The following is a 20,062-nucleotide window of genomic DNA, read 5'->3' as shown; positions in this document are numbered from 1 at the left end:
TTCCCTCCATTAGTGCCACAGCGGGGAAAGAAAGAAGTGGCTCACAGGCAGCTGTGTTCCTGCTGAGTTCCAGAACTTGCCTTTCTGGCCATCCTGGAAGCTGGAGGAAGAGTGGAAACGTGCACCCAGCTTTGACAGTTCCACATTGTCCATTACTCTAAAAGACACATTGCAGCTGACGAAGCCACTGTCCTGGCTTCTTCCTGTATGCCACTAGGTGTGAAAAAGGAATAGGGGTGAGGAGGAGGTACATTGTTTCCAAGGAAAGCAAGGGGTCTGAGTTCCTCTAGGCTGACTTTTACTTGTAGGTAAGACAGCACCACATTTCCCAGATCCACTGCAAACCAGTCCCTTTATGGCCCACAGGGCATAGAGTACAGTGGAGTGACTGGGTGTTTTGAAAGAGGTGCTAACAAAAGGCACAAGCTGCTGCTACAGCATGATGATTGGCTATTCAGCGCATTCCTGATTGACACCCAGTGGTCCTAGGCCGCCAGAAGTGGCAGTGGCTCTGTACCTTAGGACCAATCATGGGGCCTCCAAGCAAGACATGGTCAGAATTGAGGTCTACTCAGAAGTTTGGTTCACTTGACAGCACGTTTGAAGGGTCTTTGGAGAAACCCAATCCTCCCTGAGGTCTGCTGGAGATGACAGGGGCTGGGCAAGAATCCCTGAGCCCATGAGGTGGGCACTGGCTGATGTGGAGCTGTCTGACCAGCCTAGTGAAGTTGCCATACTCAGCTGGAGAACTCCTGGCTGAGGCCCTGGTGGGGTGAAGCGGTGTTACCACTGAGATCACAGATGGTCTCCATCCATGGTGGAAGACTGATAGGTCTGGTGGAACTGAGAGTCCTTTTACTTAACAGAGTTTCTTGGGAAAAGTTACAGTTCCGTCCCTGGAGGACATCACTAACTGGTCATCTTCAACTGATGCCTGAAGTATCTACTTGTCAAAGCCTGCAGGAAGTCCCACCATCACAGACACATCAGCCTTGCCTTCAACAGTGTTTGACAAAGGCCCCCGTCCCTGGTTGAGGCCTTGAACAGGAAAAGAAGGTCCCAGTTGGACATGTCTTATGTACACATAGGGGGAAAAAAATTTCAAAAATAAAAATATGAAACAGCAATAACCAAAAAAAACAACTTCACAAGACACAGTGTCAGTCCTCCCCGATGTCCTGCTGTTCTGGCTGGTGCTGCCCCATGTGAAGAGGGCAGCCCAGTCTCACCTGAGACCTGCCCCATTCCTGTTCTCGTCTCCATTCAAAGCAAGGTTGTGTAGGAAGAGGAGGATCTGCCACCAGGCACGATTTCGGTTCTGCTGGTGCTGAAAGGGGGAAAAAACCCAAATCAACATAATTCTCAAACACAACCTTCCGGGACTCCTCATCATTTCCAATAAAAGTTCAGATCTACATTTCCTGGGATTGGCATGTTAATCCTATCAGCACAGCAAAAGGGTCTGGGGGGCTAAAGGGGAGGAGGAGGAAGGAGGGAAGAAAGATGTGGTGAAGAGGAGAAAGGGTTCTCCTAAAACAAGCAGTTTTAACATGAAAAAGAAAAGACCAGGCTCTTTATGAGCAGTGCACAAGAGGATTAAACTTTTCCCCTGCTTGCAGGATTTTCCAGAGTTTAGCCAAGTGCTGCTTTTAATCAGATTGGCTCCTGAGCCCCTCAAACCTCAGCTGCATGAACAACAAACTTTCTTCAGAGAGAAAGAGAAGACGTGCCCCCTCTTCTCCCCCCTACTCCAAAGTAACACAGAGAACAAGGGGGGAAAGGCGGGGAGAGCCTCCATCTGCAAGTGATTTGACACTGTGAAGGTCAAAGGGTTAATCTTCAATTTAAACCACACTGCTGAGGCAGCAAAAATCTGATTTCATCCAGTGCAAACACACACACACACACACACACACACACACACACACACACACAGACACAGACAGACAGACAGACACAGAGACCCAGACACTCACACTCCAGCATCTCCAGCTCACTGCTGCCCTTTTTATAGCTGCTCTTGACAGTAAGCCATAAATAATCCCTCTTGGAGCGCTTTCCTACTGACTGGAGCCAATTAAACGTTAAGCAAGAACATACTTGAAAACAAAACAAAAACAAAGAATGCACACTACGTTCCGGAGGTTATCCCAGGTCCTACTGTCAGGCAGGGAAGCTGGGGCAAAGTTCAGGGGTCAATGGCTCCCAGGACTGGTGCCAGGGCCCCACCCACACAGGTACCATTTCTCAGGGGCCAATAGAGACCAGGAGGGGACTGAGGGGTGCTGTGGAGGGGCAGGCACTGTGTCCATTAAGAGACAGGTCTTCTCTTTTCCAGTCAGGGCAGGAGGACTGGTCCTCGGTGCACAGGAAATAAAAGGAGCTCTCAGAGGCAGGTTTGCAGGAGAGTTTCCAAGAAGGCTCAGAACAGCTGGAACCTTCTCTTAGGTTGTCTTTAATCATAGCACCAATCCCACCAGACAAATAGCTGTCAGATGGGAGGAAAATAGAGTACATCAGCGACAAGAGAGGAAAGGAAGCCCAGGCTCCCTAGACTCCTGGGCAGCAGCCTTCTCACCTCCGCCAGCCAACCTTGAAGGATGCTGGTTTCCCCTTTTGTCCACCTTCAGTCACAAAATGATGAGGAGAGAGAGGAAAGGGAAGGGCAGCTGACCTGAGGGCACTGACAGCCCAGGTCAGCTGACCTGAGGACGCAGCACACCCCCCAGCACACCCACCGCCCAAGGTTATAGCATTCCTCTTTGCCCTGCGGAGGGCTGACTAGAAAACAAGCCAGAGAGTTGGAGCCACCACAACTCTAGGAGAGGAAGGGAAATCTGGGTGTGCCACAGGAGGTGGCCTGGCTGGACTGTGAGCATGGAGACTGATGGCTTCCTTATGTTTTGTAAACAAAGATGAGTAAAAAGAGGAAACACACCCGGCTTAACAAAATCTGGTTAGAGTAAAGCAGCGTGAAAATGGACTCAGCTGCAAACCTGAAGCCTCAACCTCAGAGCAGCTGGGGAAAGCTGCCCCCTCCTCCCTCCTCCTCCTCCCTACAGCTGCTTCTCTGGACAGGTGCAAAGGTCATCTGGTGGAACAGAGGGAGAGGCCAGGAAAAGATGGATTCCTGCAGAGGCCACAGCCTGGAATGCTGAGCCTCCTCAGGTGCCTGTGTGAAAAGGTCACGTAACTGAAGCAATCATGATCACAACAGCAACAAGACCAAGTGTGCCAGGGTCTGCTGAGGGCTCTGCGGCTTTGCTTCTCCATGGGTGTGTCATGGAGCGTGTGTTCCAAGGAGCAGCAGCCTCAGCGTCACCTGTTGTTGTTCTGTGCCGTTGACTTGGAACCAACACATTAGCTGACCCTCCAGTGGGTTCTCAGAGGAAACTGCCTATCTTTCTCCCACAGAGCAGCGGATGGATTTGAACAGTGTGCCTTCGGGATGGCTGTGCAGCTGCTTACCTTTAGGCCATCAGAGCTCTCTCAGTGACACCCTGGAAATGCAGACCTGCCAAGTCCGAATGTGCATTGAACAAACTCTCCAGGGGATGGCTCGGGTGTAAGAAGAGCCCTGGGCAGCACAAATGGCTAAGTGCTTTGTCACTAGCCTGAAGGTTGGAGGGCCAAACCCACCCTGCAGTGCTGTGATAGACCTGGTGGACTGTGTCTATCAAGATTATGGCCCCAAATCCCCTCAGATGCAGGTCTACTCTGTAACACATGGGGTTGCCATGAGTTGGACATGACTCAACAGTTTGCTTTGTTGGTTGTAGTGTGAGAAGTCCCGCCCTATAGGTAGTAAAATCATTTGGTGCTCTTAACAATCCTATTAGGTACATATTTCTTATCCACATTTTATAGACAAGAAAACAAAGAGGTTAGATAACCTGGTCACACAGCCAGCAAATGGCAGGGACTGGGAGGAAGCCAGACCATCTGGCTCTAGAGCTGTGTCCCCCCTCCCCACAATGCTCTGAGTACCACCATTCATCTTTCTCTGTACCACAGCAGAACCTCTACCCACCCCTCACCACCTACCCAGTCCCACGGAGTCAATTCCAACTCAGTGTGACCCTCCACTGAATTTCTGAGGCCACAAATTCTAACAGGAGGAGACTGCCCATCTTTCTTTCTCAGAATGGTTCATTTATTTAAACTGCTGATCTTTTGGTTAGCCGATGAACTACAAACACACCGTCCCACCTAAAAACACCCCAACAGCCAAGGCAGGGTGGAGGTGTATGATTCAGGGTATGGGCCAGTCCGATGTCTGCATGCCTCATTTTCTCCCAGATTCTCTTCATGTAGGTCACCTGTTGAGCAGGTACCTTTGTGGGCCCCAAAATCTTTGGGGATGAAGGGAGCAAGCAACCTCATCCCCATGATGTGGAAATGCAGGGAGATCAAAAGCAGTTGTGGGCCAAGTGCTGTCAGACTGGAAGGCAATCCCTGTGGTAGTTCACCAGATAAAGACCGAGACATCTCTTTTCTAGACACTAATATCAAACGATATCACAGTCATTCTCAAGCCTGTATATCCTAGAACGAGTTAGTTGCTGTAGGTGAGGTGCAGATTCAGGCTAAGATGTCCTGGAAGGAGCTCTGAGACCCAGGTTCTAATCTTAGTACTGCCCTGAACTAGCATATGACCTGGAGAAACCCTACTCTCCCTCTTTGGGCTACTTCCTCAATTATGAAGTGCAGGGACTAGATTAGCTAACAAGCCACTCTGGTGGCACAGTCTGTAGGGAGCTGTGTTGCTAACTCAAATGCAGCACCTCTCTAGCAGTTTGAATCCCCTAGCAGCTCTGCAGGAAAAAATGGGCAATCTCCTCTTGTTCGATTTAAAGCCTGGGAAACCCAGTGGGGGATCAGCAATGAGTTGATTCCAACTCCAACAATGAGTTTTATAAGATTAGCTAAGGTCTTGAGAACCTTCTAGCTCTAACATAAATCTAGTAATAGTTACAATCTCTACTGACCGAAGATGATGGCTTTACTCACAGCAGTGGAAACTTCCATAAAAGCAGAGTGTATAGGATCTGAGAAAGGATCAGGAAACTCAAATCACTTAGAGAAAGGGCAAGAAAACACAGACTCTTAATAAGAGGGAGCCAGTAGGCCCCTCTTCCTTTCCTTCTTTCTCTCCTTCCCACCTGACCTAAGATTCTCAGATCTTTTTTTTTTTTTTTTTAGATTCTCAGATCTTTTATGTGCAGGCACGTGTATGTACATAACGTGGGGCACCTGGATGGACTCTCAGGAAAGGTCTGGGGTACCTGCCTTTACCACAAGAATCCCTCAGTCTCATAATACAGAAAGGAATATACTGGTGGATAGTTGATTGGACTAGGAAATCAGAGGCTGGAACTTTAGATGGGGGTCTCCCACCAGCTTCTATCTAATCTAAGCCCCCTTTTCTTTCTTTTTTTTAAGCCCCCTTTTCTTAACAGTAAAATGAAGGTGTTGGATTAGACCAGTGGTTTTCAAGCCTCACTGTGTCAACAGAACTAAGTGAGGGACTATTGTAAATTTGCCCATGCAGACCAAATGGGTCAGAATCTCCAGGGAAGGAGTCCAGGAACCTGTATTTTGAACAAACTCCCTGGGTGACATTTTAAACATCTGAGTCATCTTTTATCATATATTTTAGTAATCAGAGCAATTCATGTATTAATTGCTGAAAAAAATCCTGGAAACTATAAGAACTTACAGAGCAGAAAATTAGTTGTAATCCTATGTACAGCCTCAAAGAAACAGTGAGTTGATGTTTCCTTCAGTCTTTTTCCACCAAAGTAATGACTTACTCTGGTGGCCAAGCCATAGGTAAATCCTGCCCAGGTGTTTCTACAGCAGCCAGGCCACAGACTGGCATTTAGAAACCAAGGCAGTGCTTTCCAACCCTTAAATAATTTGGAGTTTGTCATCTGAAATTACCTGGTGTTGGCTGGGAAGGCCTGGAGGGCAGGCTGGTTTGCTACAGAAAGGCTCTCTGCTGTACCAGCCCTGGGCCCCGGCACGGTAGGGCCTGGGAATCAATCGATCTACTGCCCCAGCGGCCCACATGGTCCTCTCAACCAAATGCCACACAACACCCTCAAAAGACCCTTTCCGAAAAGGAAACCAAACTGCCTTGTAGCCAGAGAATCAAAGAATGCTCTGATTATGAAGGCCAACAATAAATGAAATATTTTCTTGAAATTAAACAAAAGAGCCTCACCACAAAGGAAAGAAAAACCATTTGAAGGGAGGCCAGGGAGAGAAACAGAAGGAAGGAAATCAACATTTGCCGGACAGGATGAAGTGCACAAAGACACTCAAACACCAGAGAGCAAGGATCTTTCCAAGACATAATGTGGGAGAAAGGGAGAAGGAAGGGGAACCCAGGAAATGGTATGCTTAGTCTCTGACACCAGGTACCTGGCCCACTGCCATGCACATAACCTCAAATCAAAGTGTGCAAAGCCCAGTCTGCCCATATATTACTTGAACGCCCCTCACAAAATTCAGGAACCTGCAAAGAGTGGGAGTTCTAAGAATTCACGGTCCCAGAATACCCCTAGGAGTGGAAGGATGGAATGCTGGTGAGAATCTAACCTTATACCATCTCATCATCTTATCTCACTGCCCTCGAGTAGGAATGGACTTGTAGCTGACCTTCCTTTAGATTCCAGAGGCTGTGAATCTCTCAGGAGGAGACTATCTATCTTTCTCCCATTGAACTGCTAGCGGATTCAAACCAACAGAGAGGAGCAAGCAGCCTTTGGGTTAGCAGCACAGCTCTCTATGGGCCATGTCACCAGAGCTCTCAAATCTACAATGTCTAGAGGGTACAGACAGTCAAGAGTTCTAGGGTGGCATGAACAGTTATTGTGCTTCACTGCTAACTCAAAGGTTGGAGGTTCAAGTCCATTCTGAAAGAATCTTGGTAGAAAGACTCAGTCATCTACTTCTTAAAAAACTAGCCATTGAGAACCCTGTGGTTCTGCTCTGACACACAGCACATCACCGTGAATCAGAGCTAGCTTGGCAAAAGCTGTTTAGAAAAGAGGATCAAAACATGGAAGAAATCAGTAGAGGGGAAGGCTCTAAGGAAGGGGTCCCACCAAGAGAATAGCAAATGTATTTGCTTCATTCAGAGAGCACAACCAGGCAGGAGAGGTCCGTCCGTAACTGTCTTTTGAGCTAGTCTCATTTTCTTGCCATCACCAGGGGGGTGAAGGCAATCAGCCAACAAGTATTTTAAATCACCCTTACTGTATCCAGGGTACTACTGTCCACGAGCGTGTGCTCATTCAGTCCGTATATCAGTGAACAGGCGGAACACACAGTAGGTATTCCACAAGTGCATGCTGCACTGACCACAGAAAAGTCTGCCTTTCAAGATAACCCACTTGTCTGAGGCCAGGAACAACTGATGTCTAGCCAGGTCTAAAGATTTACTTTATGTGATAGTATCAGCCTCTTGCCTGGGGAGAGGCCTGACTAGTAAAAGGCTTTCCCCCCACCCCTTCAGAGCTGGCTGTGCTGTCTGACAAGGTTGGATTACACAAATCAAACTGTGTTTCATCCTCCATGGCCTCTGCCCTCAACACAAAGAGTGTTCTCTGGCCTCTCTGGATAAGAATCTCCCTCTACCTCTCTCCCCCTGTGGATCCGATTCACACCCTCTGGGGACTGTGTCACCAGTGTTCCAGATGCTTCCACAAGAGCTAGTTTACCTAAAGAATTAGAGAACAAAGTAAAGCAATGCTGGGCCCCAAACTTAAAAACAAATAACAAATTGTAATATCTCATTCTTCAAACATATAACCCTCCATGCTTTACAAAGCATTCGCAAATCTCACTACCCTCTCTGATTCTCATAAAGGCTTGCGATCTAGGGAAGGCAGGTGTGATCAATTCCATTTTACAGATGGAGAAGTAAAGGCTCAGAAAAGTTATCCTATACCCGTTAGATGTGAAGGGGAGTTCTCTGACTTCAAACCTCAGAGGCATATTCAGTCACTATTATATTACCGAGTATTTATTTGCAAGGGAACTCCAGTGGCCTAGCGAGTAAGGAAGGAGGTACACTGCCAACCCACAGCACAAGACATGGTTTAAATCCACAAGCTGTTCCATGGGAGAAAGTTGGGCAATCTCCTCCTGTGCAATTTATAGCCTCTGAAAACCCTCTGGAGGGTCAGGTGTGAGTCATTTCTGATTTAACAGAACAGAACAACATTTATTTGCATTATGAAAAAAAGCCATTCCCTTTTCAAAAAGAATTACCATGGAACTTCTCCCCTCCAAGTTTGAAGACACTGTTTCCAAGTCATTAACTATTTAGCAAAGATGCTGTGGACCAAAAAAAAAAAAAAAAGAAACTTCTCTAGATCAAACAGAAACAGAGTTAAAACTAGAGTTATAACATCCAGACCAGATTCTGTAACCACACTAAATTTCTTTAAAATGCAGAACACTCTACTTTACCAGGAGGTGCACACATTATGAAGTGAAGCTTCATACTTCCTCCATTACCCAAGCCAACCAAGTCTTGCCATAGAGAATAAGAACACCAAAGTAAGAGACTTTAGGGAAAATTTCATTTGAAGGAAATTGGATGGTGGGTGGTAGTGTTCAATTTAGCAAGCTGTTGTCAAGCACCCAAAACTGAGTTATGAAAGATACAAAGGTGATTAAGATATAAACCTTGTCCTCAATTACCTTACAGTCTAATGGGGAGAAAAGTCATAACACAAAACCAGTAATGCAAAAGAGTCCAAGGTGCACAGAACCTGGTGGGACGATGCATGGGAGCTCTACTTTCTAGAACAGGTTTACTGAGGAGCAGGTATGGGGTGGTGGGAAGACTATGGCTCTAGGATCAAGCAAATCCACATGATCGTAGGTGCAGTCACTCACTGTATACTGTGAGTGTGTTATCCCACTGCTGTGATGACAAGAGAAAAAGTAAGTCCTGGAGGAAGTGCAACCAGGGTGCTCCTTAGAGACGAAACTGGAAAAACTTTGTTTCATGTAGTACAGTTACGTTGTCAGGAGAGGCCAGTCTTTGGAAAAGGACATCACGCTAGGAAAGGTGGAGGGTCAGAGAAGGAGAAGAAAACCCTCAACAAGATGGATTGACACAGTGACTATAACAATGGGCTCAAGTATATCAATGATCATAACATGCTGCAGATAGGGCAAGGTTCAGATGTGTGGCTCATAGCATCACTATACGTCACAGTCAACACGAAGGCACCTAAAAATAACCACAACAAGCTGAGCTTTAGATTACTGCACAACGTAGATAATGGGACCTCGTAGTTTAGGGTTGCTATGCTGATTAAAGAAGAAAATAAACACAGCTCACTGGGCCCAGGGGAAGGGGGGACACCCTCCCCTCCTGAGCACAAGGAACACCTGGGGATACCTCCACGTGCTGAGCACACTTCCCTCCACACACTCAGCTCACTGGGTGGGGTGGCGTCTGCCCAGGAGCACCACCTTCCCAGCAGAGGCTTGAGTGCCAGGGAAATCCCTGACTCTCCACTCTGAATTGGGTCACGGCAGCCAGCACAGCTGGTCTCAAAATTCCAGGCTGCCAAGTCGGTGAGGGATCCTGAAACCTTGTTAGGCCCGATAGGTCTACTTCCCAAGGTTGCCTCTGACCCAGACACTCAAGCAACAGGCAACGTGGCAAAACGGAAAAGGGAAAAAAAATATACTCCTCGCCAAGAACTTCCTCAGTCCGGCCACAGCACTAACAGGACGCTGAAGCCACTGTCTGCTCACCACCATGCGACAACAATCACCTCTTCAAGGAAGACAATGAAGCTTTGGGTCAGTCAGTTCTCAGTCCAAGCCTGCAGGGTTTTCTCTAACCTTGCTGAGGCCACTGGAGTCTCGGGGGCTGTGGGCACCGGTGGTACAGGGTATCCTGAGCCTGGCTCATCACCAGCTTTCTGCACCTCCATGGGTTGGAGGTAGGAATCCTGAGGCCTTTCTCACTTTCCCCACGGACTATCCACAGACTTTCATCAGTCTGAGAACAGCTCCATCAAACCCATGATGAACCTCGTTCTTCAAGACTCAAGAAGGAACAGCAGTGTGTGTACCCTGGTCAAAGGTGAGGGAGGAAAGGAGTTGAAGAAAGACGGGCTGATTGTGGGACACGGAACTGAGGAGAAGGAATCCTAAGGCTCCAATTCCCACCTTGGTAGCTGACTGTTCATGTCCTTCTGGGATCAGTTTCCTGGGAAGGACAAGGCACAATGGGCAAGGGAGAAACACACGGACTGACTGTTCTTGTTCTGGTCCCAGAATATGCCCTCTTGGCAGCCAGACATGGGACAAAAGTCAAACCAAACATTTTTCTGTATCCTTCTTCTCTCTGTATCTCCCCTGGGCTCTGAGCATCCCTTCTCCTGCTCCCCCTCCCTTGAGAAACAAAACCAAAAGCCAACTCCCACCCCTTCCATGGCCCGCCTGGTGAGGGAGGGAATGAACTGTCCAGAACTACAAGGCCCTTGTCCCGGGAGAGAGAGTAGTCAGGTGCAGAGTGTGTGGGGAACTCAGCCTCTAGTCAGCCACGCTGATGACTCAGAGCTAAATATAGCGAGCGATATAAACAGAGCCAGCCACAGAGCAAACACAGGGCCCCGAGCCCCTGCACACGCTCTCACGCACACCCTCCCTCCATGGCACCTCCCCCAGCCTCATTTGTCCCCCTGGTACTATCCTAGATGGACCTGCTGCTGCTGGACAGAAACTGGCTCCCTAAGGGCCCTTCTCGCTCTAGAGAGGATTTCTGGGACCCCTACCCAAGGCTGTTAGGTTTAGAGGCTGTGTCACCTCATTAGCCACCACTGGAGCTTCAGAAAAACACTCACAGACAGAGAGAGTATCCCAAAGGGTCAGGGGGCAGTCAGGGGACTGCCTGAACAAAGGATCCAGCCTGCTGGACAGAGAAATCTTTGCTTAATAAACCATGCAAACAACAACTAGAGTGTAGCTTCCAAGAAAGCTCCCAAAAACTGCAAAGGCAGATCCAAGCGAAATTCGAAAGCTACATTTTAGCACACATCTCAAAGTGTTAAACTGTCCACTGTGCACTTCAATGTACAAAGGCCATTCCCATCTACACCACGAGGTAAACATTAGAAACAAAGTCTCGAGAGGCTCTGGGATTTGCCTGTGAACACAGACTGTGCAAGTGGCAGAGAGATGGCATTTTATTCCAGATATGTCTCCAAGCCCAAGATTCCTTCTGTGATATTGCAACTAACCACAGCTGAAAATGAATGGATGACATTTTTCTCAGATTTAATTTCCCAAAACTTCTAATTACCATCCAAGGAATTTCCAAATCTGACTCTTCTGAATGGAGCCACTCATGGTCCAAGTGTAAAAAGCATGAAGAATTCCACCCCTCTTGCAGCTTCACTCACTCAGCGATCTACGGGAACTACTTTTTTGAGGATTCTTGGCTTCTTAGAATTGCCCAGAAATACTCCCACACAATTCAAGATGATGTCATTGGGCACCAGCTCCTGTCCTTACTTAGGCTCATGGGGAGGGGGCAGGAAAGAAGTTGGAATTCAGACTTCTAGCTAAGAGCACCTGGGGATGGGAGCAGAGTCAGGAATCGTACCTGTATCCTCCTCCCATGCAGATGCATGATGGACACACTCTCCCAGAGTTCAAGTCAAGGGGAGGTCACAGTCAGCAGAGCCCTAGGGGATCACAGCCCACAGAGAAGCAGAAGGAAACCTCCCACTTCTGATTCAAGCAAAGACAGGGTGTGCCATGATGTCTGAAAATGCTTTTACTTGCTCTGTCTTCAACTCTTTGGCTGCATTTGAGACCCAAAGAGACAACAGTATGCGCCTGGCTAAGATCTCCTGCCTCCAGTTTCTTGACTGTTAGTCCAGAGGAGCCAGCTTGAACAGATCACATGAACAGCCAGGCTAGATCTCCACGCAGGGAAATAAGATGAGAGGACATCTAACCTGCATAAACTAACACCAGGAGAACTGGAACCTGGTGCTGTGGGGTCACTCTGATATACTCAATTTGCCATAATGTTCTTCTATAACATTCTCCCCCTCAGCAGGCCCTCTCCACCTCTACCCTACACCTGTTAGAGAGGTTTATCTTGGCACAGAAAAAGAAGTGAGGTCTGTAACCAGAGACAAAAATCAGGAGCTCACTCTCCCTATGGGATTCATGGACCAAAGGCCACTGACTGGTTCCAGGACACTGTGCCAGAAAAGAAAGATGGTAGCTATGCTTCCTCAATTTTCTTATGGCCTCTTGGACTGTCTCTCTCTCCCCTCTCTAAATTCAGCCTAAAATGATGGGGAACGCAATCATTCTCTGAGGAGAAAGAAATTTTTTAAAAAACCCTCTCATATAGCCATGAACCACAACTGAACAGCTTGGATACATTTCCTGGGACAGGCAAGGGGAGCTAAGGGTTCAGTTTAGCAGCTCGCTGGGAAAATACCTGGGACCAGAAAACAACAAATGTTGAGGAAGATGATAATTGTAAATAGACCAAAGGAGGAAAACATTAAACAAAAATCTATATGGAAGGGGAGCTCTGGTGGCCTAGTGGCAAGAAGCTGCACTGCAATCCTAGAGATATGAGGTTCAAATCCACCAGATGCTCTGCCGGAGAAGGAGGGGCAATCTTCTCCTGTACCATTAAGATTCGATTTGACGGCACACACACAAAATAACAAAATTTAAAAAAAAATTCTACATGGAGTCTCTGATTAAAGCAGCTGGCTGCTCACTTAAATGTTGGCAGTTCAAGCTCTTCTAGAGGTACGTTGTAAGGTCTGATGATCTACTCCTGAAGGGTTCTACCTAGCATATACAAGGTCACCATGAATAGGACTCAACTAAGGACAACAGAAGAATTAATGCTTCCAAATTGTGGTGTTGGAGAAAAGTGCCGAATATCCCATGGACTGCCCAAAGAATAAATAGGCATGTCTTGGAGAAGGTAGAGTCAGAGTGCTCCTTGAAAGCAAAGATAACACAAGTTTGCCATGCATACTTTGAGCATGTTGCTGTTCATTGGAGAGGGACATCATGCTTGGGAAGGTAGAGGGAAGGCAAAGGAGACGAAGACCCTCAATCAGGTGGATTGACATGGTGACTATAATAATGGGTTTGATGGTGTCAGAGATCGTGAAGATGGTACAGGATAGGATAGGGTTCAGATCTGTTGTTCACAGGGTCACTGTGAGTTGTACTCAATTTGACAGCACCGAAAAACAACAACAGTAACCAGTTTTCTGTATGCCTGACACATTCATAAGTATATTCTACTCAGTCTTCACAGTAAAATTCTATAGTACTGGCTCCAATTTGAAAAAAAATAAAAATAGATTCTGTGAAGTCAAGTGACTTCCTGATAGTTAATAAGTAGGTGGCAGTGTTTGGAATCCAAACCGGGGTCTTTGAAGTCTGCATCAAAAGTCTAGAGACTTGATTCTAAATCACTTCTTTTCTAGGGTCTCAGTTTCCTTCCCTACACAATATAAGAAGGGGAAAGGGACCAAAGATGAATGATAAGCAAGGATACAGGAGTGACCACAGGACTGTCCAGATGGGAAATACTAGCGCATAAAGTCAGAAAGCAACACCTTTCTTCAAAATAGTTGCTAAAGTACTAGAAAGAGTATACCAGTGCTCCATTTGCTTACAGCCATCACCCTAGCCCTTCCCACAGTGCCCACTCCTGGGGAAAGTCAGCGAGCAGCAAAAGAGAGGAGTGTTGAAATAAGAGAACTCCAGGGAGAATTCCCAAGGAGATGAAAATGTTAAAGCTAGCTCTTTGTAGTAGAACATTTGTAAAGGCCAGCCCTTTGGGTTAGAAAGGCCTTGCTGGCTAGCCTCCTGCTACTGCAGGCTGAAAGAAGCAGGCGGATAGCAGGAGGGTAGCAGCATAGGGAACTAGGGGGAGGAGGGTGCACAGTGATCAGTAAGGTGTGAGATGTAGGGAAGGGGGGGCGTCTCATGCGGGTGTACTCTGGATCTGCCTACTCTGTGCTTCCTTTTCTCCATCTGGCACGGTTCTGGCTGAGAGAACAATCCTTTCCCTACAGCTGAACAGCAAGAAGACTGGGCTGATCTAGTACCTTCAAAGAAGCAATCCTGAACTAAGGGGATGATGCCAAACAGTCTCTCATCCTGTTTAGGACTGACCCAGGAAGAAAGTTCCCTGGATTATGTTTCCCAGTCCAGAACCAGAGCACGGCTGGGCAAGGGGGGGAGCCTCCCAGCCTGCTCCTCACTCTACATGGGATCCACAAAGAACAAGATCATAGTCTGAGGAACAACTTTTGAGAACAATCAGATTCATTGCAAATGGTGAAGGATGTCTTTTAGGTTGCTGAGGTGAGTCTAGAAGACCCACAGCCACTGTGCCCTCCTGTGAGCTCTGAGCTGGCTCAGCCACAGGCCTGAATAACTAGGGTGGAGTGAATGGGCAGGAAGAAAGCCAAGAGAATAAAATAAAGAATCAGAGTGAGTCCACACACAGACTGAAGGGGAAAGTCTAAGCCAAGTTTCCATGTAATACTCAAGGTAAGAAGGACTGAGCTCTTGGCCAGAGCAGAAGACCAGGCTGCCTTTTTATCTAAGCAAAGAGCTGCTCTCCTTTTCTGATCACTAAATCACCAGGGAGAGCTACCAAGACCAGGGCTAGTCCTACCTCTTTTCTAGAAACTTCCCTCAGAACTCCTTGGCAGAGGCACTAACCACATGGAAATCCTGAGAGCTTGTTCTCAGGAAACCCAAAGTTTTAATTCCTCCTTCAGTCCTGAGTTACTAGCAATGGTTTTGCCATTGTTCTTATTATTGATGTTAGTCATTAATGTTGCTGTTGTTAAGTGCCATCAAGTTAACTACAACACCAAGAGACCTTACGAACAATAGGTGTGAACACTTCCCTGCCCTGTGCCATCCTCACCATCTCTGATATACTTGAGCCCATTTCACAGTCACTCAGTCCATCTTGTTTAGGATCTTCCTCTCTCATGCTGACCTTTCACGTTTCTTAGCATGATGTCTTTTTCCAAGTTCTGGCCTTTTCTAACAATAAGCCCAAAGTATATGAGACAAAGCTTCATCATCTCTGTTTCCAAGGAACACTCATATTGCACTTTTTCCAAGACGTATTTGTTTGGGTTTTTTTTTTTTAAATTTTATTATTTTTTGTGCATTGTACCGTCAAATCAGATCTGACTGGTACAGGAGGAGACTGTCCCTCCTTCTCCAGCAGAGCATCTGGTGGATTAGGCCACCAGAGCTCCCTTTATTTGTCTGTTCTTTTGGCAGTTTATGGAATATATTCAATACTCTTCTCTCGCACCATAGCTCAAAGGCATAGATTCTTCTTCTGTGAATGAGTCAGCCCCATTTTATGTGACTCCATAATATACCCCAGGAAATGCTGCCTGGTTCTGCACCATTCTTACCAGATTAGACTATTCCAACTCACTGGCTGAATTTTGGAATGAGATCATCGGGCCTTTCTTCCTAGTCTTCCTTAGTCTGGAAGCTCAGCTAAAACCTGCTCAGCATCACAGCAACATTCAAGCCTCCACTGACAGACTAGTGGTGGCTGCACATGAAGTACACTGGCCAGGACTTGAACCAGGGTTTCTTGCATGAATGGCAAGAATTCTACCACCGAACCATCACTGGCCCCACAACTCTCCTCTAATCACCTAAAGTAACTCATCTAATCTCAGGGTACCCAATCATGAGGAGTTACTTATCCCTGAATTTCCTGACAGACAGATAACACAGCCTTTGGGACAAGAGACACCACTCCCGGAGACAGGGGATGGATTCATTTCCAGGTTGATGTGTCTTTGCGTTAGTAGTGGTTGTCCGAGCAGAGATCCAGCTTCGGGCTTCTCTCCCTGCCCTGGCAGCCAGCCAGAAAGCCAGCCTGGAGAGGAAGGGTTAAGTGCCTGGGGGCCCAGCTCCAACAGCGACAGGCCGGGTAGCCTCCAGCCCGTGGCACGGAAGGCTCCTCCAGCACGAGCCTGCCAGCCGCCGCCTTTGTTGATGGACTCTGCCACATGCTCGGCTGACACGCGATGCTCCGCCCTGGCGGGGCTGGTGCCAGGCTGCTGGCCAAGCACCCGGCCGGCCGAGCGCCGGGCCTCCCCGCTAGACTGGAAAGACTCTCTGAGGTAGGCTCTCCAGAGTCCCAGGCCCCGGTTCCCAGACAGAGACAGTGCAGAGCAGCCTCCCCAGCTGGAAAGTGTCAGGTTACAACTGGTTCCACCACTTTCCCCCACTCAGGCCCCAACCCTCCACTTGCCGTGCTTGCTGCTTGGCTACACGCTCCTTGCACCTCAGACAGGCACCTCTACTAAATCCAGTCTCACTGCAACACCTTGAGAAGACCCCTTTGGTCTGTGGGGGACAATCCCCTGCTCTTGAGAAGAGACTGTGTGTCAATCCAGTGTGCAGAAATTCATCCACTAGAGCAAGCAACCACTGCTTCTCCCAGCATCCCACTCTTATGGTGCCTGAGCTAAGCACGGGCAGATAACCAACTTGGAGCTCAGACATAAAGGCAAGAGTGCTCATCTAGCCAGGCCCCTCCCTATTGCCTGGGAATCACAACCACCAAGGTCAAAACTCTGAGACCTTATCCTTGAGGCCTGGCAGTGACAGAGTTGCTGATAAGAGGACAGAGGCATGCCCAGGACCCCAGACCCCATGCCTACCCGCTGCATATGAAGCCGGTGGAACTGGTCTGCAATGCATTGAAGCTTTCGGGCAATCTGTACCTCTGCTCGATGTTGCCACTGCCCTTCAGGGGCCTGCTCCCCAAGTGGCAAGCCTGCTGGGAAACTGGCCGGGAGAGGGAGCCGGTAGCCAGCATTGCCTGCAAAAAACAGAGGGCCCACATCTCAGCATTCTTCACAACTGCCCCATCCTCCCTGTGGTCCACACTCCAGGCTGATGGTCAGGGCTGAAGTATGCCCTAGTGTGGGAAGGAGTGGAACTCAGCTAGAAGCTAGACAGCCTGATTTGCCCACTGCCCTGAGTATTTAAACTTTGATGCCAGTAGAAGACCACCGTGACCTCAGCCTCTCTGTGACATGGCAGTGACCAAGGCAGTAACGTGTGTGGGGAACTTGTCAACCTTCTATCCTTACTTAACAGGGTACACTTGACAACACTCTATTGCCCCTTTCACGGCAGGCTGAAGAGCACTCTTAAAAAAAGCATTAGAGGTAGCTCTCTAGAGCTCCTGGATTGAGTATAGCAAGGGACAAAGAAGACTAAAGTCTATCTTCAATTTATTAGTGCAACAGAACAACGCTCATCTCAGCTCTGAAAGTTCAGGCTAGCAGCACAAAAAGTACGGAGAAAAAAAAAATCTTCAGACCCGATCAACCGCCAGGTTCCTCTGGAAGCCGCCGGTTGAGATGCATAAACCATCTCCATACTTATCGAGCACTGACATGAGAGCTGCCACTAGGGGCGCCCGCCACCTCCATCCTTGCCCTCTTGGGTCTCAAGCAACTTTTCAGACGCCTGCCAGAATCACTCTGCCAGAACTGTCCTACAGGACAGCCCCCTCTGGGAATACCGCAGCGTCTCACTCCATGCCGTCAGACACCAGCAAGATAGCCTCCGAACTTTCCCCCTCCCTCCAAATACTGTTGTATTAAATGAGGAAAACAGACGGAGTGTCTAGCCCTGCCCTTTTGCCAGAGAAGGGCATATGTCTCATAAAACAAGTTATTTAAGCCCACAAATGAAGGGGTCTTGTCTGATTTAGCCTTGGAAGGAGTTCCTCTGCTGGCTTAGAGCCCAGGAAGGCCTGACCTCTTTCTCCAGTTCCCCTTCTAAGCACAGAAAGTCCCAAGTGACAATTGGGGGCCACCTTCTGCCTTGAGGAACCTTCCCTCCCAGAAAGGGCTGGATTTTCCCCTCAGTGTCAACAGACACAGACAGGCATGGAGTTCTCAGGCTTCTCCAGAGCAGTATCAGTCACTCTGGAAGGCACCTCCAGAATACAAAAGGCTGGGTGGGCTATTCAAGGGGGCACAGGATGGAAACCCTCTTTGCAGCCCAAGAGAACACTATGGCCTCAAAGATTCCTCCAGGAAGGGACCAAAGAACAGAAAGCAGGGGTGGGCAATTTGCTGTCTTGGGATCTGAGGAGCAGTGATGAGGACCAAGACAGAGCAGAAAGGCAGAAGGTAAGAGTCGAGGAATCAGTTGTCTCTGCTGCTCAATTTGGGGAAGGAAATAGCAAAGGGTAGGTTTGGGGAGGGAAAGTCCCCTCTTTCCCCCCAACCTCTGTGGGAAGAGTTCTGAGGCTAAGGGCACTCACCATAAAAGAGTCGTTGGGGTTCCTCGGTCACCCCACAAGGCAGCATGACACCCTGGCTTGGGGAGGCTGGGCTGAGAGTCTGAGTGGCCTTGTCTTCCTGGCTGGTGGGCCGAAGCCCAGGGCCACAGCAGTGGGTGAGAGGGAAGAGCTGAAGCCGGCTGAGTGGGCAGTCCAGCTGGCTCTGGGCAAGCAGGTCAGCAGAGAGCAAGCCCCCGGGCTGGGTCCCGGGCTCCCCATCCTCTTGGAACACATCATCCTCCAACTCCTCCACACACTGAGGCGGCTCCATCTCCCCTGTCAGTGAGCAACGCAGGCTTCTGGGATGCTGCTTCACCCAGGACACACCTAGAAGGACTCTCCTCCTCTCCCCTCCTTTCCCTTTTCCCTGCAGGACCTGGGCCAGGTATTGATGACACAGTAACTTGAAGAGAAAGCACTGCCACCCACAAACTATGGACTGCCTTATATTCAGAAACTCTTCACATCCTTTTCTGGGGTCACGCAAATTCACCCTCCCTTTGGCCTCTTCTTCTGTCCAGGCCAGTCAAGATGTTTGAGTGTTGTGAGCAATAGCAGGGGTAGGATCAGCTGCTAGGGACACACAGGATACCTAGGAAATATGAAAAAAGCTAGTCTCTGTGACCTACTGAAGGAGGGCTATGACCATTCTGATTGGGTCTACATCCAGTTCTCACAACACACACACACACACACACACACACACACACACACACACACACACTTTAAGGAGTAAACCACCAAGCTCTCATCTCAGTGTAGACTGAGCTTCAGGCTCTGCAGCAATAACAAAAGTTAGCTCTCCTTCTGCAGCGAGGTTCCCTCCAAACCTGCTAAGCTCCGCCCAGTGCCCACCTACTCTCCACCCCCTATTGCTCAACACAACAAACAGGCTCTGAGGTGTGGTAAGAGCATGTCCTGGGAGAGGGAAAGGGAAAAGGCCCTCTAAGTTAGTCACTGAAGCTCTCCAGAGGACAGTCCAGCTATCTGTCCCCTAGTACGTTAGCCTAGAGGGCAGATCTGGTATCCACTGTCTATTCACTAGTCTCCCCGTCCCCACAGACTACCATTCTTGTGGGCGCCTGCTGAATCTGAGATTGGGTACAACATGCCTCATAGAAGGAAGTGAAATTTGGCTCTCTCTGTGTGACCTTACTTGCTGCCTATACTATTCAGCTTGTTGATACGAGTTTCTCGGTGATACAGAAGTTCCTCTTGTTCTACCTGACAGCTCGTGGAAGTCTGAGCTTGAAACCATTCAGCATCCTATACTTCTAACCCCGCCCCCAACACAGACACACACACATACACACACATACAGAGCAGGATCCCCTTTAGGCCTCTGGGAAAGGAAAAGCGATCACCTGTATGGTTAACAATATGGGGAGACAGTCACCATAAGACTCTAATTAAAGGATCTCTGCTGATTCCAATCCTAAATTTCTTGCCTTTGAGGAACAAGTCAAATGATTGAGGGTTTAGTGAATCACCTGAAGGAATCTCAGTATAACTCAGAGATTCATTTATAACCAAATGCAGGCTCTTTCTGGGGTGCTTGCCTCCCCTCTCTTTCCATTAACTATGTCTCTGCCCTCTTCCCTGACAGTGAGCTGCCCACCAAGAAGCAGACACATGGAGTTCTCAGGATAGGGTTTCCCAAAAGGGAGG

At 48.3% G+C, this 20,062-nt stretch overlaps 1 protein-coding gene across 1 annotated transcript; it reads right to left on the bottom strand.

Annotated features, from left to right (window-relative positions):
• Positions 1 to 1,225: 1,225 nt before the first annotated feature.
• BMF (Bcl2 modifying factor) lies at positions 1,226 to 18,665 on the bottom strand. Its single transcript, XM_006883025.1, has 3 exons — positions 18,377 to 18,665; positions 16,818 to 16,915; positions 1,226 to 1,327 (listed from the first exon to the last, which is right to left on the bottom strand). The coding sequence occupies exons 1-3, from the start codon at positions 18,663 to 18,665 to the stop codon at positions 1,226 to 1,228; spliced, it is 489 nt and encodes a 162-aa protein (XP_006883087.1).
• Positions 18,666 to 20,062: the final 1,397 nt, after the last annotated feature.

The sequence above is a fragment of the Elephantulus edwardii genome, unplaced genomic scaffold (assembly GCF_000299155.1).
Source record: "Elephantulus edwardii isolate Elephantulus edwardi_28Jun2011 unplaced genomic scaffold, EleEdw1.0 scaffold00026, whole genome shotgun sequence".
Classification (NCBI taxonomy): Eukaryota; Metazoa; Chordata; class Mammalia; order Macroscelidea; family Macroscelididae; genus Elephantulus; species Elephantulus edwardii.
This window is presented reverse-complemented; position numbering and strand designations above follow the sequence as displayed.